Source organism: Pelophylax lessonae (assembly GCF_965119305.1).
Source record: "Pelophylax lessonae genome assembly, chromosome: 8".
Classification (NCBI taxonomy): Eukaryota; Metazoa; Chordata; class Amphibia; order Anura; family Ranidae; genus Pelophylax; species Pelophylax lessonae.
In genome coordinates this window covers 86252907-86270971 of record NC_138775.1, presented here as the reverse complement: position 1 = coordinate 86270971, position 18065 = coordinate 86252907, and the positions used below count along the sequence as shown (strand labels likewise).

Sequence of the window (18065 nt, the reverse complement as noted above, 5' to 3'; positions counted from 1 at the left end):
TCAAGCCAGCCTGACCGACTTGGACATGCTAGTCGCAGACGTTCCGTGGGAACTTCGTCTCAGGGAATGTCTGTGGTCTCAAGGACCAATTTACCATCGTGCTTTACAGTCGCTGGTTTTAATGGCCTGGCCATTGAGACCCAAGTACTGAAGGACAGAGGGTTGTCAGCTTCAGTCATTCCTACCCTTATTAAAGCAAGGAAAGCGACTTCCAGCAAGGTCTATTACCACACATGGAAGACTTATATTGCGTGGTGCGAATCTTTAGGATTTCCTCCACGTACCTATTCGGTGACTCGAATATTGGCTTTTTTGCAAAAAGGGGTTGAGCAGAAACTAGCCTTGAGCACCATCAAGGGTCAAGTTTCAGCATTAGCAATCTTCTTTCAGAAACCTTTAGCTACCAAGTCCTTGGTGCGGAATTTCATCCAGGGGGTGCGGCACCTGGCTCCACCAGTCCGCGCGCCCTTACCGCCCTGGGATCTTAATTTAGTTTTGTCGGTTCTACAGAAACCTCCCTTTGAAAACATCAGAGAGATTCCCTTGCTTACTTTATCCCAGAAGGTGGCCTTCTTGGTGGCTATCACTTCTGCTCGCAGGGTGTCAGAACTGGCTGCATTATCATGCCAGTCCCCATACCTAGTGATTCATAGGGATAAGGTAGTACTTCATCCTAAGCCATCCTTTCTTCCTAAGGTGGTTTCAGATTTTCATCTGAATGAAGATATTGTACTACCTTCCTTGTGTCCTCAGCCCAATCATCATCGGGAACATGCGTTGCATTCCTTGGATGTGGTTCGGGCAATCAGGGTATACCTGAAAGCTACGGAATCATTCCGTAAGACGGATTCACTTTTTGTGATCACGGATGGCCCCAGAAAGGGGTTGCCTGCATCTGCCGCGACTATTGCCAAATGGATTGGACAGACGGTGGTACAGGCTTATTCTATTAAGGGTCAGAGTCCTCTGTTCCCTTTTAGGGCGCACTCTACTCGAGCGCTCAGTACTTCCTGGGCCTTTCGCCATCAGGCGTCAGTGGTCCAGGTATGTAAGGCGGCCACCTGGTCGTCGGTACATACCTTTACAAAATTTTAAAAAATTGATGTGATGGCATCGGTGGATGCCTCTTTTGGCCGCAAAGTGCTGCAGGCCGCAATTTGAGGAGACCGGTGGTCTACCTCGAGGGTTTTTTTCTGTTGAAAAATGTTTTTTTTGAGTCTCATCATTAAGGATGAGCATTGTAAACTTCTAGTTGGCACCGGTTGGGCCTTCTAGATTTGGATTTGATTTCCATTTTCCCACCCCTCATTTGTGATACTGCTCTGGGACTTCCCGAAGGTGCTGTATCACCGAGGACTACGTCTGTCAATGAGCGATAGAGAAAAATGGATTTTTGTAAAATCTTACCGTAAAATCCTTTTCCCTTAGCTCATTGACAGACGTAGTACCCGCCCCTCTAATTTTTGAGTTGGGTTGGGTTAAATTCTCTAAACACTGCTTTTGTGACATAACTGATTTGCTGAGGCAGAGAGAGAGAGGATATACCCTCTGGGACTGCCCCTAGGGTGTGGCCAGAGCATTTTTATTTCCTGTCTAGTCCTACTCCTGTGGAGGCAACATAACCCGAAGGTGCTGTATCACCGAGGACTACGTCTGTCAATGAGCTAAGAGAAAAGGATTTTACTGTAAGATTTTACAAAAATCCATTTTTTATTGTCAACGTTTAATTGAGCAAACTGAAGTTAGAAGCTGACTGGCTACAGTGCACAGCTGCACCAGATTCTGAGTGCTCCAGTTTTTGTAAATCTCCCCCTTTGTGTCCTACAATGACAATATGTATTCACTGTACTGTTTGTGTGGAGGAGTTGCATGGTTTCTATAGGACAGGAAGTGCCTTAAAGCCCCGTACACACGTACCGATTGTCGGCCGAACAATCGGCCGTCTTTTGTCCAGTGCTGTCGTGTTGGTTGAAAAGTGCTCAAGACTGCACACGAATTTTGTCGGCCAACAACAACCAACTTCAGAAGTTATGTCATGTGATGGTTTACTTTCCGTGTGTTTTTTCTTCTCTGAGCATGCCCAGTCTTGCTCATCTGGCTTTTGTCGGCCGAAATCTGTACTGGCTGACGAACAATCGGCCATTCTGGTGTTGGCCAACAAAAATTTTATAGCATGCAGACCAGATTTTGTTCGGCCGAAAAGTCGCAGTCGGTTATCGGAAGCATCATACTAACAAGCCGACAATCGGTCGATTGGACGTTGGCCGAATATTTACGTCCGACAATCGGTACATGTGTACGGGCCTTAAGACTGCAGAAAATCTCCAGCTCTCCCTATCTCCATTACATAGGGAGGTGTTTTTAGATCACATAAGATAGCTGGGAAAGCGGATATCCTTGTTTGAGATTTCCATTCAGTGCACAGGAAGTTACAAGGACCCTGGAATTCTGGCAGGTTCAATGTGGATTAAATGTTCTTTGTTTAAAGGATAATTTCAACGTTAGTAAGATGTTACACCCATATTCTGGGTGTAACATATAACATGTTACTAAGGCAGCAGTACTGCACCCCTCAACCCCTATTGTGACAGCAGGTGGGGGATCTTATCCCCACACTTGCTGTCACAGTTTTAAAGCGGAGTTCCGGGCACAAAAACGATATTTTTTTTTTGTGCCCCTCCGCTAGTTCGAGATCACCTGAAAAGGAATTGGATAGTTATTTTTTTTTTTTTGTTTACTTACCTTTTAATTGAAGATCGTAAATACTCACCTCAGAGTACTTCCTCCCTCGGAGCCGCGGCTCACCCTGTCACTTCCTGTCTCGCTATGAGCTGAACGTCATCGCTCCCAGGAATCAATGCGACGGCACCGGCCCCGCTCGTCACTTCCGGGCGACGCCGCATTCCCCTGCTAAACAGCTTCTGGGCATGCCCAGAAGCTGTTTAGGAATGCGGCGCCGCACCGGAAGTGACGAGAGGGGCCGGTGCAGGCGCATTCTGGGACAAGAAGATGCGGAAGAAGACACAGAAGAGGACCGCGCCGGCTTTAGCTGCCCACAAGAGAGATGGAAACGCTGTGGAAGAAATTTTATAAGTAAGTATTTCTTCTAAAAGGTAAGTGCAAACCGGGACAGATCAGAGGCTAGCCATTGTGGAATGTGCTAGCCCTGACTGTCCCGGGGGTATGTTTATTAAAAAATGACTTCTGTGCCCGGAACTCCGCTTTAAAACCGAGCAGCCACGCAGGGCCACCTGCAAAAAATGTGCATTGATTTTTTCTTTTTTTTTTACAAAAGTGAAGTTATCCTTTAAGATGTATTTTAAATGTAACAATTTTTTGATTATCTTTTAGAGGCTGGTTTGATTAGCCTCAACAAATACTCTTGTAGCACCCTCAGTGTACAGTAGGAAAATTTAGTTTTAGCTCTTCTGTAGGTGGAGGAGTAGGGGTTAATTGTTGTTGTGCTGGTCAGAGCTCCAAGGGCTGAGTCTCTGTTCCCTCCCATTGGCTTCTAGAACTGCTGGAGAGTTATATAATTCAGAGGGTGGAGGAGCAGAGATCAAGCCTGAATATTTATGGAGTCTCCTCCAATCCCTGGGTGGGGACGGCCCACGGCCCAGAAGGTGGGGAGATAGGCCATAAATATTCTGGAACCTGGCAGAAGAAGAGCTGAATTCAGAATCCAGTTGCAGGAGAGAGAGAGAGAGATCAGAAGCAGCTGAAGACTAAATTTCCTTTCCAGTCTCAGCTAGGCTTACTGTAGCTGAAGCCATCCTGAGAGCCAAGGTTGAGACCTGTTCAGCAGGAGGCCTGTGCAGCAGTCGCTTGAACTTCAGGAATCACCTAAGGGATTGACTGATTAACTTCAACCACTACACCCCACAGCCTGATAGGGCAGAAGCAGCAAGGTTTAATCCCCAGCTTGCTTACCACCAAGAGACCGCTTAGTGCCAGTTAAAGCTGGTAAAGCCATCCTACTCCCCTTGCTTGGAGACCTAAGGAACAACCTGGTGCATCAGCATTTTCTACAGAGAGAGCATCTCAGTGTTTGGAACATTTGTGCTACCAGTTTAGCTGATCTGTTTACTCTACGGGAGAACAACATAGTGACTGTAGTAGCCAGAGACAGTATCAAGTCCTCAGTGTACATTCAAGTTACAGTTTTAAGCATCCTATACCTTCCCTTACTTATGATTCCCTAATAAACCAAAAACAATTTAAACACACTAGACTGGTTCTTGAAGTCTGAGTGAGTGCTGAAAATTTCTGTTGCCTGGCTGTGTGCGTAAGGGAGGGTCAAAAAATCCAGCAGCCCTTGTGGGGGTAGCACTGCACTCCAAAATGCTGAATAACTGTGGGATTAAATATCAGTCAAACGGGTATCACATGGATCTCACTAACTCTGCTGATCAGCTGACTTTTAGTTCATTTAAAGGGATAGAGATTGTTCACCTAACGTAGTAAATAAAATAAAGCTTTGTTCACTTCAAATTATGCAAGAGAAAATAAAGAAACAGGATTATTGCTTGAATGTGTAGCACCCTCCTAGATAGGTGCTAGTGTAGGTGTATAAAGTTTTTGGTTTCTCTGCTTAACAGGGAGACAGCCAGGCAAATCTGGGAGCTGTCTGCTTAACAGAGAGCTGTGATTGTTGGATAGAACCTGCCCAGTGTTCTCTGATGCTGCTCTTCCTTGCTTAATGTTTCACACTGATCCAATAGTGATACAGTGTATTGGACAGTGGGAGGAAACCATACAGATGAGAGCACGGGATATCTGTACAGCCCTGGCCAATAGGCATGGGAGGTGCCCCGGTCCATGCTGGGTGACTGTACTTATATTTGAGATGCACATGGGGCTCCTGGTCTTTGGCTGTAGAGCGGGGTCCAGGTGGGGAGGGGGCTGCTGCCTCTCCCCAGCGTGGGCTGCCATGCGGCCTCAGTTGGTCGACCTGAGGGCCAGAAACAGAGATGCTGAAACCCAGGGACTCTTGAGGGCTGACTGAGGAAGAGTGTCTATGGATTTCTTCTGATAACATGGAGGAAGTTGACCTGCGATCAGGGCCTTGTGGGTACAAACTTCCCACGGGGATACTAGAGACTGTTGCTGTTAAAATCCCCCCTCTTGGTTCTAGAAAGTCAGTGGGCTGGGTGTAAGCTGAAGGGGATACTTGACAGTGTCCTGAAGATACCAAGTTCATTGAGTCCGCTGCTAACACAAGCAAAGGACTGAAAGAGCAGTATGGTTCAGCAGAAGATCTGCTATTCAGTTCCACTAAGTGAGGCCAAGTGCGAGTTGACCTCGCCTCTACAAAGTTGAATTTGGAGTATCCCACAAATCCCTTCTCCTATCCGAGTTCTCCAAATAAAACACCAAAAACAAATCCCCTAGACTGGTCATTGGACACAACGAGTGAAAGAGTGTGTGCACCTGACAGTGTGTGAAAATACCTGGTATTTGGCAACAGGATAATCAGAGGGAGACCCAAGTAAGATCTATACTCAGCAGCCCCTACAAGGGTAGTGCTACACATATTATTGGATCAACCTTAAATACTTGCATTGTGAGAAGGTGCTGTAAAGCAGCGGTCCCCAACCTTTTTGTCACTGGGGACCGGTTTAGTGGAAGAAAGCTTTGGCCAGAATCGGGGGGTGGGGGAGCTGGTTTGCTGCAGGGGGTGGTGATGGAGGCGGTCTTCGCGGCAGGTTTGTCGGGGCAATGGCTGGTGTTAGCGCTTCAATCATCTCTACACCATGTCACTTGCCACGTTGCCTGCCACCAGATGCAGTGTGTCACTTGCCACCTTTGCCTGCCACCAGATGCAGTGTGTCACTTGCCACCTTTGCCTGCCACCAGATGCAGTGTGTCACTTGCCACCAGATGCAGTGTGTCACTTGCCACTGTCGACTGCCACCAGATGCAAAGTGTCACTTGCCATTGTCACCTGCCACCAGATGCAGCTTGTCTCTTGCCACCGTCGTCGAATTGGCTGGGTCCCAGAGTAAGGGCAGGCGGTCAGAGATAATGTAATCTCTCTGCTCGCCCTCCTGCCACACCTGTGAAAGAGCAGCCTTCGCAGTTGTGAGGCCAAAACAATGGTGATGCGGGGGGGGGGGGGCAGGGTGGTTAAAGAGATGACATCATCTCTCTGCTCGGCCGCCCGCAGAGCAGCGTTTGCGGCTGTAAGGGCCTGTTCGCAGTTCGCTGTCCGGTTAACTGCCCCATGTATATAGATAATTACAAATTAAACACTAAGCATTAAAACAATGCTTTTTTAAAAGATAAACACACTTTGATAATAAAATGTACAGTACTGTGCAAAAGTTATAGGCAGTTGTGAAAAAAATGCTGTAAATGAAAAAGGCTTTCAGAAATAGAAGTGTTAATAGTTTATCTGTATCTGCCTGTATTTCTCAGCATTGAGGACAACATTGATTGGGCAACATTGAGGACCATAGACGTAGTGCTCAGCCAATAAAACTTAATGCAACAGTTGAAAGACAAATCATGCTTACTTCCCTTTGACATCGGAAGATCTCCGGTACTGCCATAAGCATAGAACTGGCAGAAACCAGTGGGACCCAGGCCCAGGTACACCCATCTTCTGTCCAGAGAAGCCTGGCCAGAAGTGGTCCTTATGGAAGAACTGCAGCCAAAACACCATACCTCCAACATGGAAACAAGGTTAAGCGACTCAACTATGCACAAAAACATAGGAACTGGGGTTCAGAAAAATGTCTGCAGGTGCTCTGGACTGATTTAAAAATCTGAAATATTTGGCTGTAGCAGGCGGCAGTACAATAATGAGTGTCTCCAGGCAAAAGTGAAGCATAGTGTGTGTTATTTGCAATTTTGGGGTTGCATTTCTATAAATAGAGTTAAAGATTTGGTCAAGATTAATGGTGTCATCACTGCTGAGAAATACAGGCAGATAATTATTCATCATGCCATGCCATCAGGGAGTTGTGTGATTGGCCCCAAATTTATTCTGCAGCAGGACAACAACCCCAAACATACAGTTAATGTCATTAAGAACTTGTTCAGAGTAAAGAAGAACAAGGAGTTCTGGAAGTGATAGTTTGGCCCTCACAGAGCTCTGATCTTGATATCGAGTGTGTCTGGGTTTTCATGAAGTGACCAAAGGATTTGAGGCAGCCTACATCCACAGAAGATCTGTGGTTAGCTCCCCAAGATGTTTGGCACAACCTACCTGGCTGATTCCTTAAAAATAAAAGCTGTGTTCGCAAGCTCTGTGGGTACCTAGAAGAATTGATGCTGGTTTGAAGCCAAAGGGTAGTCACACCAAATATTGATTTGATTTGATTTCTTTTCTGTTGATTTACTTTCCATTTTGTTAATTGTTAAAAATAAACTATTAACACTTCTATTTCTGAAAGCATTCTTAATGTATGGCATTTTTCACAACTGCCTAGAACTTTTGCACAGTACAGTACACCAAGCAACATATCTAAAAATCAATCATTCATTCACTTGAACTAATCAGTGAGACAACAAGGCACACTTAACTTGATTACTAACATTTCTTCTCTGATAAAACGCAGGATGTACTAGAATGAGGAGGGACAACCCCTCCACTTCTTCCTTTAGCAAGAATATTTAACTTTAACATTTTTAAAAATACATTTCCGATTCTTACAGTACAGGACACAGGATCTTTCAGCAAGCGACAGATGATGCAGGAGAGAAAATTGCTCAATTTCCCCATCAGCACAGTCAGTAATAATAGGGCAATCCCTCCCCTAACTTAAAGTGGTGGTAAAGTCATTATGTGTCCTTAGTAGAATCCCCTCTGTTATATCCTTTGATATCGCTCAGTGTCTTTGTTTAATTAAAATGATGCGGCACAATATCTTATTTTGAAGCGCCGCTGTGCAGTCAGCTGACATTCAAAGGCTCTCCTGCCCCGCTTCGAGGACTGCAGAGGGAGGGGCTGAGGTTCCCTCTGATGTCACCTGGAAGGAGAGGAGGAGAGCATTATTATTGCATAACACTGCTTCTACAATTATTCACATTTGTTTTTTAAAATCTCTCCTGAAAATATCCTATTGTATTGTGTACAAAGCACTCTATATTAGCACTGTAGAATATATAGCATAAAAAAAGATGCAGAACAATCAAGTGTCATAGTTACCATTGTGCAGACTTTTTTTTTAATTTTTATATTATTATTACTATGGAAGTGCCAAAATGATGATTTATGCAGTATTACATACTTAAATTTGCGGTACAAGACATTAATAAACAGTGATAGATAAATTAGAATATCTGTCTATTTAGCCAGTTGTGGACAGTTTAGAAACTTGTTAGGGTTTGTTACATGTGATATCTCATAATAGTTTGTCTAAATGGATCACATTACTCTTTTTATTTAGTTTGTCATTTAACAGTTAATTTCTTTATGACAGGAATCCAACCTGCTTTCTGTGATTAATGATAAAATTCACCAACCTTTCACAATGCTGTGGCCTACAGATAATGCTTTCAACAATATGCCTGCGGAGAGAAAGAGATGGTTGTACCACGAGGACCACAAAGACAAACTTGTGGCCTATCTGAAAGTTCATATTATTAGAGGCACAAAGGTACTCATGTCTTTGAAACATACTAAAATTACAGAAGGATTACCAAAGTTGTTAAATTTTATGTATTACCTGGATAGAATCTTTATTTTAAAACTAAATATTTATTATATAGTGGTTCTATGATACAATTCTGGCAATTGCAAAGCATAATAGTCTTACTGATAAGAAGGTTTCGGCTCATGATATGTGGTGACTTACTAACCACTTCAGCCCCTGGAAGGTTTACCCCCCTTCATGACCAGGCCATTTTTTTGCGATATGGCACTGCGTTACTTTAACTGACAATTGTGCGGACGTGCGACGCTGTACCCAAATAAAATGTCCTTTTCTTCCTACAAACAGACCTTTCTTTTGGTGGTAGTTGATCACCCCTGCGGTTTTTATTTTTTGCGCTATAAATAAAAAAAGACCAACTATTTTGAAAAAAAAAAAAACAATATTTTTTACTTTATGCTATAAAACATACCGAAAAAAAATTGAAAAAATAAAGTGTCCTCATCAATTTAGGCCAATATGTATTCTGCTAAAATGCCCAATTAGTGTATATTGATTGGTTTGCGCAAAAGTTAGTGTCTACAAACTTTGGGATATTTAAAAAAAATGTTTTTTATTTATTTTACTAGTAATGCGATTTTTAGTGGGAATGCGACATTGCGGTGGACAAATTGTACCCCTGACACTTTTGACACTTTTTTGGAGACCAGTGACACTTATACAGTGATCAGTGCTAAAAAAATGCACTGTCACTGTACTAATAACACTGGCAGGGAATCAGTTAACATCTGAGGCGATCAAAGGGTTAAGTGTTCTCCTAGGGAGTGCTTCCCAAGTGTGTGGGGGGAGGCTTAACTGAAGGAAGACAGAGATCAGTGTTTCTGCTTAGCAGTACCACAAGATCCACATCTTCCTCTCTGAAAGAAGGGCAGTCTGCCCTGTTTACCTAGGCAGACTGCTGTTCTGCCTCTCCTGTAAATGATTGGCAGGTCCCAGTGGACGCGATGACCTGCCGATTGGCTCCTACTGTGTCCAATCACAGTGGGAGTGGGTCGTCAGAGGCGTGTGCGTCCCAGACCCTGTGCACGAAATCACCTACAGGTACGTGATTCCACGCAGGAGGGTCGCCCTGTCGCACTATATCTACATGGGGTGGGATGATCCATAATATTCCCACTAAAAAAGAATGAATATTTTCACTTCATGTATCCATCATCATATATCCATCATCGTATCATATGAAAAGCAAATTATTGTTTATTTCATTATGATTAGAAATTTATAGTGAATCTTCACTCTTTGTGTGAACATTCTCAACTGCTTTAGTAAATCAGCCTCTGTGTATCCGTTTCAACTAAATCTTCCTGAGAGACCATATTATTTAGCTCAGTGTACCTGTGTTAGGTTAGCAGATCAAGTTATAGTTTATTTGTAGCACAGAAATGTAGCACTACCCCCAGAAGAGCCATTGAATTGTTTACGGTGTTCTCTGCACACTGGAAGAGGACACACCTTGCTCATCCAGAACTTACCTACACACCTTGAGATATTTCAAAGAATTTATTAAGCCAAGCGTGGCCTAAAAAAAAAAGTAAGATTAGCAAATGTATTAAATCAAACAATCAATAAGACAATGATGTTACTCAGAGAGATATGTTTTAACACCTGCTGTATTATGACTAACAGAAATTACCAGAACTGAATTGCTGTTACCTAACAACAGTATATAGTCAGTCCTAACTTGCTTTAACAGTCCCCGTTTATCCCACTGGCTATTGAGTAATGGCAAAAAAACTTTTGCAGCAAAGTTGGGGCCCTTAAAGAAAGCACCACAGTTCACAGCAGACAACAGATTAACTTGTGCAATATTAGTCTCTTACCAGACCCAGGGTCTCCAAACACGTGCTCTGATTTAGTTCAAACCCTCACACAAGGGATAGAAGTTGCTGTGATTTCTCTTTTTCGATTCTGCTGAGACAGTCCCTCCTTTCATTCCTTACAAGCAGTGGGGATGCTCTCTAGTACAGTCTGATCACACCAGACATCCAAATCACATCTCACACCCTCCCAGGGAGAAGATTCCCAATCTCTAAGGACCTTCTTTTTTTTTTTTACAAGGTTATTTTTTGCTTCAATCAAGACTTAATCTACATACTTCTCGAGCTAGTCTCTTTTTGCAGCTATCCAGATTTGCCAATACTCGACAATAGCTCTGAAGGCCGTGTGGCCCGTACCGAAAAATGATGGACTAGAAAATAGCTGGGTCTGCCTGGAATTAGACCTTTGTGTATTGTTAGCTGCAAAGCACTTTTCAGATCCAGAGCCATGGTAAAACCTCTGAAGGGTTTAAACCCCCAAAAATTTGGTGATGCTTCACTAGCTGGAGTGTTGTTGACTGCGATTTGTTCCTTACAGCGTAGCATTTTCCCGCCATTGCTCCTGTTCATAAGAAACATGGTTCCACCTTAGTTCTTGCTGTTGCCTACAGTGACCTTGAAACTTACAGCTATTTGAACATTTTCTGCTCTCAGCAGCTTGTTTGTGATTACCCAATGTGTTTTTACCTGTGTTCTCAATTAAGTTGTCTGTCAATCAGTGCAACATGTTGGATCGCAAGTGCAAGGGAGGCAGCCTTTATTTTTATCAAGTGTTTCAATCTCTCGATCCACTACAGTTCTGGGGTGACCTGCAGTGCCCCTTCTCATGGGTCAGACAACGATAGCCTGGAATGTTATCTGCGGAGGAGGGGTCCACACCTGATGAAGCTCAGGTAGGTAAGGAATGTATAGACTCAAGCAGCAGATAACATCCAAGGAAGGGTGTCTTCCTGTGCTGGGACCTCCACTGTGCTTGTGCGACATTCAAACTTTGTCTCCTGAGTCCTGCTGCAGATAACGCTGGGCTGCTATTATCACATGGCCTGAAGATGGGCCACTCCCAAAACGCATTGTCATGATGAAAACCTTTTGAGAAAAGTTTCCATCCCTTGGCTCAACACACCACAGTGGATTCAGCGATTATTGTAGCCCCTGACATCATATCTGGCGCGCCCTACGGAAAGCCCCAGCCACATACACCCAGGCTGTGTCTCCTGCCTACATCCCTGGGTTGATGATTGGGCCCGTGACTCTGCTGCACAGTTTACGTCAATTCGGTGGCGTTGACAGCACACCCAGCTGCAGATACCGGTTTTTCCTGCACTCTAGTATCGGGCCTTCCACAGCATTGCCCTAACAGCATCTGTTTACTTCACCACCAAGGGGACTGAGTGACTCCGCCCAAAGGCACATTATCTCCCTTCTCCTCTCCAGCACCTCCTTGTTATGATACTGTATGTGAATCCGGCCTTTTTAAGCCTTATTGATGTACCACTTTGGGGCAATGGCATTTCTGTTACTGACATCTATATAGACCAGTCTATATCAACCTTATGATAACACAGTTGTGGCTGTACGGACTTTTATCACTCAGCGCTATTCATTGAGGAACTTTTTGTTTGGATTTAAGTGTTTGGGCACTCTCTTGGTGCTCATGTTTTTTTCTCTTAGCTGTGATGGGTTTTAGTTTTGTTCCACTATTTTTTTTCTTTTGTATAGCGCCTGAATATTTTGTTAAAAAGGTATAGGCGATTCCTGTTGAGGATGCACCAGTGTTTAAGGATCCCTTTGGCAAATGTTTGAAAACTCTTTGAATACTTGTTTTCTTTAACAGGCACTGCATTGAAACCTGCCATGGCAGTGATGTTAGTCTGTTAAATTATAGTGGAATGGACTAAATTCATGTTAAAGGATCAATCTTATATTCACACTGACCCTTTAATTGTAGAGCTCATGCTAACCACCCTAATTTATTATGTAGATGGGTTAGTTGATATTATCTGTTTTACTTCCTGGCTGAGTCTCCATCAGTAAATAATTGGTTAAAATGTTTGTGGAAAAGGCATGGAAAAATAATCTGCTGTGCATGTCTTCTGGGAGGGAACATCTCTTTGGAACTGCTTTGGACATGCTCAAAAAAAGATATCACTATGGTAAATATACTAATTTTCCCCAGCAGAATAAGCCTAATCCTCAAGCTGGGAAGATGCCCCTTTTCTCTGAGGCCAATGGTTCCTTTTGTTATTATCCAGCTTCAGCCTCCAAGACCAGATGCAAACAAGAGTCTCTGGTTACTTGCAAACCTTGGGCCTCTAAATCCCCAAACCTGCAGACAAGTTCTCTTTGGCATGAAGGGACACCCTCATTTTACAAAGTGGGGGGGGGGGACATCTGTTGAACTTTGGTGACACCTCACAAAGAAGTATATCAGTGTGGGTAACAAGTGTGGTTTCGGAGGGCTACAAGCTAGGGTTCTGAGCTTTGTTTGCTCCCAGCTTCAGGTTTTCCATATTTCCTGTGTCCCTGCAAAGACTAGTAGGCCTTCATGCTACTTTTGCAAATCTTTTAGATCAAGGAGTTATGGCCATGGTTCTAACGGTGAAAATGGTTTTTAACTTACAATCTTTTTACAGTTCCCAAACCAAAAGGGGGTATTCGCCCCATCTTGGATTTGAGAGCCTAAATATCTTCATTTAGGTCCAAAAAGTTTGCATGGAATCCACCAGGTCTGACATCATTAGGGAGACTTTCTAGCCTCTGTGGATACCAAGGATACGTACTTCATGTCACCATTTTTCAGAACACCAAAAGGTACCTTTTTTTGCTGTTGGTACTCAACACTACCAGTTTGGCTCTACCATTTGGTCTGTCTTGCATGCCCTGACTGTTCAAAAAGGTACTGGCCTTTGTGCTAGGCTTGGTATTTTCCCAGTGCTTTCCTAATTTGGGACATCTGGATGATCTCCTATTAAGGGATTAGTCAGTACACGTTCTGACCAACAATGTAATAATGTAAAGCAGATAGGTTTTGTTGTATCCTGAGCCTTCGGCAGTCACCGCTGGAACCAATATATTGCTTGGAGTATCTTAAGGGCCATACACACTATAAAATTTTCTGAAGACTTTTTCCTTCAGATTTACCTTTTCTATGTAGTGAAAGGGCCTGCCAGATTGGATACAAATTGAAAGTGTTTAGGTTTGACCTCATATATGGTTTTGGTAAGTCTAAAGGTAAAAGTCTTCAGAAAATCTTATAGTGCGTATGGCCCATTAGTCTAATAATGGAGAGCTGCCCTCTAAGAAAAATATCTGACTTTCTGCTATTGAACTTGGACTCTACAGTCCAAGAGCCATCCAACTCTGTCATTCTGGCATGAGAATTTTGGCAGGCAGGCAACTGCTATTTTTGTTTCTAGTGTCCAAATTCTCATGTTTGTGTCAGTATTACCCAATTGTCTCTGAATCCCTCAATGTCTCTGAATGTCCCTGAAACCCTCAAACTCAAGAAACAGATTTTATGTGAAGTACAAAGATCTTATTAACAGAAAAAGGCTTCATATTACCTATGACTAGGGACAAGCTGTTCTACAAGTCTGTTCTCACAGTTGTGTCTAGTACTTGTCTAGTAGGATGCAATATATTTCAGATATCTTTATTGTCAACTCAAATTATAGTTCATGTATATATTAATCTTTGGACAAGATTGAAAGATTGAACTTTGAACAATATTTCTGCTTGTATAAGAGTGCCAACGGAAGAGCCAATCAGGATAGCTATCGGGGGAGTTTACAGAAGCTTGGGAAGCAGCTCATTTTTCTGCATGCATGCTCGCAAGGTCTGGATTAACAAGATATAGCCATCAACTAATGTATTGTGTTTCATTCCAGATTACTGCAGCAAGCTTACCTGAAGCCAAATCACTTAGGACTCTGCATGGTTCCACAGTTTCCTTTCAATGCAGCACAACCAGTATTGTGAGTAGCATTCCTTTACTATAATTTGTTTTATATTGAAAAATTAGAAAAATGACATTATCATTATATATATATATATTATATATGTACACACATTGTGAATATAAAAAGTCTACACACCCCTGTTAAAGAGTCAGGTTTCTGTGGTGTAAAAAAATTAGACTAAGTGCCGGTTCACACTTCCGCGTTTGCGGAGATCGCATGTAATTCGGAGCGCACTGCTCCTAATTACATGCGATCTGATGTGCGGATGCGAGTTCAGCCATACACTTTGTAAGGCTGAATTCGCACTGTATCCGCACCAAACACGCACATGAGGCTTTTTTTGAGCCGCAGTAGAATCGGATCGCACAGTGGTTCACACTTGTGCAATCGGATTCTGTGCGTACTTGCAGATCGCACTGCGATATGCGATCGCAACTGTCGTTGTCGTTAACTTTTAATTGACACCCCCTGCGTATCGCATATGGCAGTGTGAACTGCCAGATGTGAGGATGCGATGCGGGAACACGCTGCATATTTGCAGCGTTCCCGCATCACAGAAGTGTGAACCGGCACTAAGATAAATCATTTCAGAACTTTTTCCACCTTTAATGTGACCTATAAACTGTACAACTCAATTGAAAAACAAACTGAAATCTTTGAGGGGGGGGGGGGGGGAGTAAAAATAGAAACCTAAAATGATGTGGTTGCATAAGTGTGCGCACCCTCTTATACCTGGGGATGAAGCTGTGTTCAGAATTAAGAAATCACATTCAAACTCATGTTAGATAGGAGTTAGTATACACATGCCATTGTTTAAATTGCCTCTGGTTAACACCAAATTAAGTTCAGCTGTTCTAGTAGGTCTTTCCTGACATTTTCTTAGTTGCATCCATCAGCAAAAGCTATGGTCCGCAGAGAGCTTGCAAAGCATCACAGAGATCTCATTGTTAAAAGGTATCAGTCAGGAGAAGGGTACAAAAGAATTTCCAAGGCATTAGATATACCATGGAACACAGTGAAGACTCATCATCAAGTGGAGAAAATATGGCACAACAGTGAAAAGACCAGAAGAAAACTGGTCAGGGAGGCTGCCAAGAGGCCCACAGCAACAATAAAGGAAAATCTGGCAAGTACTGGCTGTGTGGTACATGTGACCACAATCTCCCTCATTCTTCATATCTCTTGGCTATGGGGTAGTGGTGAAAGCCTTTTCTTAAAAAAAAAAAAAACATCCAAGCCTGGCTAAATTTTGCAAAAACACATCTGAACTCTCCCAAAAGCATGTGGGAAAATGTGTCATGGTCTGATGAAACCAAGATTAAAATTTTGGCCATAATTTAAAAAAATATGCTTGGCACAAAAACAACCCTGCACATCACCAAAAGAGCACCATATCCACAGTGAAGCATGGTGGTGGCAGCATCATGCTTTGGGGCTGTTTTTCTTCAGCTGGAACAGGGGCCTTAGTCAAAATAGAGGGAATTATGAACAGTTCCAAATACCAGTCAATATTGGCACAAAACCTTCCGGCATGAGGAACTTCATCTTTCAGCATGACAACAACCCAATGCATACATCCAAATCAACAAAGGAATGGCTTCACCAGAAGAAGATTAAAGTTTTGGAATGGCCCAACCAGAGCTCAGACCTGAATCCGATTGAAAATTTGTGGAGTTATCTGAAGAGAGCTATGCACAGGAGATGCCCTCGCAATCTGACAGATTTGGAGTGTTTTTGCAAAGAAGAGTGGGCAATAGTGCCAAGTCAAGATGTGTCATGTTGAAAGACTCATACCTAATAAGACTGAGTACTGTAATAAAATCAAAAGGGTGCTTCAACAAAGTATTCGTTTAAGGGTGTGGACACTTATGCAACAATATTATTTGAGGGTTTTTTTTGTTCCCTCCACCTAAAAGATTTTAGTTTGTTGTTCAACTGAGTTGTACAGTTTATAGATCACATTAAAGGTGGAAAAAGTTCTTAAATTATATATCCTTGTCTACATTTTTTACATCACAGAAACTTGACATTTTAACAGGGGTGTGTAGACTTTGTATATCCACTGTGTATGTATATATACTGTGTGTATATATATATATATATATATATATATATATATGACTTGGGTGCTGAACAAATTACACAAGCGTAGAGTAAGCTTTATGAAGGTATACGCAAGGGTTTATTTACTATCACTGGATAGTGCATAATTGGATGCAGCTCTGCAATGAAACCAATTAGCTTCCATTTTTTTTTTGTAAAAGTTTAATTGAACAAGCTTATAAGGGTAGGGCGACAGGGGGGTTGTCATGTACTCCATGTTTTTCCTTTTTTGGAGCACCAAGAAAGGGTCACATGCAAGGCCCACCCTGCAGTGGCTTCTTTGGGCTACTCCAGGCATTCAACAGGGTCACTAGCCCTTGCACGTGTGGTGGCACATCGCCCAAAGGCATGCTCACTAATGCCCGGGACCAAGCAGGAGTCGCAGTTATGTAAAGAGTAAAACTTTAAGACAGTCTCCCAAATCAGAGATAAGCCACATGTGTGCATTACCCAAAGTATGGATTTCCTCCTTAAGCTGCTTTATCCCATGTACAAATAAATGAAAAAGAGAGTGCACAGCCACCCTAGCATAATACCGCTTTATTAAAAATGACAAGCAACTCATTAAAATGCAACTCACATGGGGGGGTTTTCATACAAGCATATAGTGTGACATGAATATCCCTCTCCTGGATCGCCACCAACAGCTGCCGACAGATGACCTGAAGAAGGAGGCCATGCCATTCGAAACGCGTTGTCATAGCCACTACACGTGGGCATCAATGGTCTAGTTCTCTCCCCCCTCTGCCCGGTGCTCTCCGACAGTCCCCTTCAATTCACTGAGTGCAGCGCCTGCTGGTCTGGGCGCAGGTGCACTCCAGCACACCAAGTTGGTGCTTGACGTAGGAGAACCCGGAAGTAATTGACTGGGGATGGAGGTGTCAAAGGTGTAAGCTGTCGGCGGCTGTTGGTGGTGATCCAGGAGAGGGATATCGATGGCACTCTACCATTTTACATGCTTGTATTGAACTCCCCCATGTAAATTGCATTTTAATGAGTTCCTTGTAACTTTTTAATAAAGCGGTATTATGCTAGGGCGGCTGTGGGGTCTCTTTTTCATTTATTTGTACAGACTTCTTGCCCCCACCCAGTGGAGCTTAAGTGAGCTGCAACGCCCAGACATTCGGAAGCCCTGTTCCTAAAGGACCAGTAACCTGTTACTGTGAATCTTGGATCAGCGCATAAACTGGTGATTTTTTATCCTTCTTTGATTCATCCTATGTCCTACACACTTGTACTGATGTATGTGTTGCATTCAGAGGGACAGGCCGAGCCTCTGCTCATTCCACCATTCAGCGTATCTCTGTTACCTCACTCCCAGTACCAGAGTGGGCTTTTGCCAACCACATAGCGTGGACCTCTTGTGTGCTCTCACCTAACTCTTCTCTTCTAATACCAAATGACCAGGTCATAGATTTCCATAATGCTAGTCCACTCCCGGAGTGGACTTTGAGAGATTTGGGCTCAATCTTTATGTACAATATTGATACATGTTTAAGTTGTGCATTATACATATATGGCAGCACAAC

The 18065-nt window shown here is 43.1% G+C and overlaps 1 protein-coding gene across 1 annotated transcript in view; it reads left to right on the top strand.

Annotated features, from left to right (window-relative positions):
• STAB1 (stabilin 1) overlaps positions 1-18065 on the top strand; it is a gene marked incomplete at its 3' end in the record, with an annotated part of 476721 nt that overhangs the window by 309266 nt on the left and 149390 nt on the right. Inside the window, exons 50-51 of the mRNA XM_082266286.1 lie at positions 8427-8603; positions 14362-14448. Coding sequence (XP_082122412.1) covers positions 8427-8603; positions 14362-14448 — 264 coding nt within the window. The remainder of the gene's footprint in view (positions 1-8426; positions 8604-14361; positions 14449-18065) is intronic.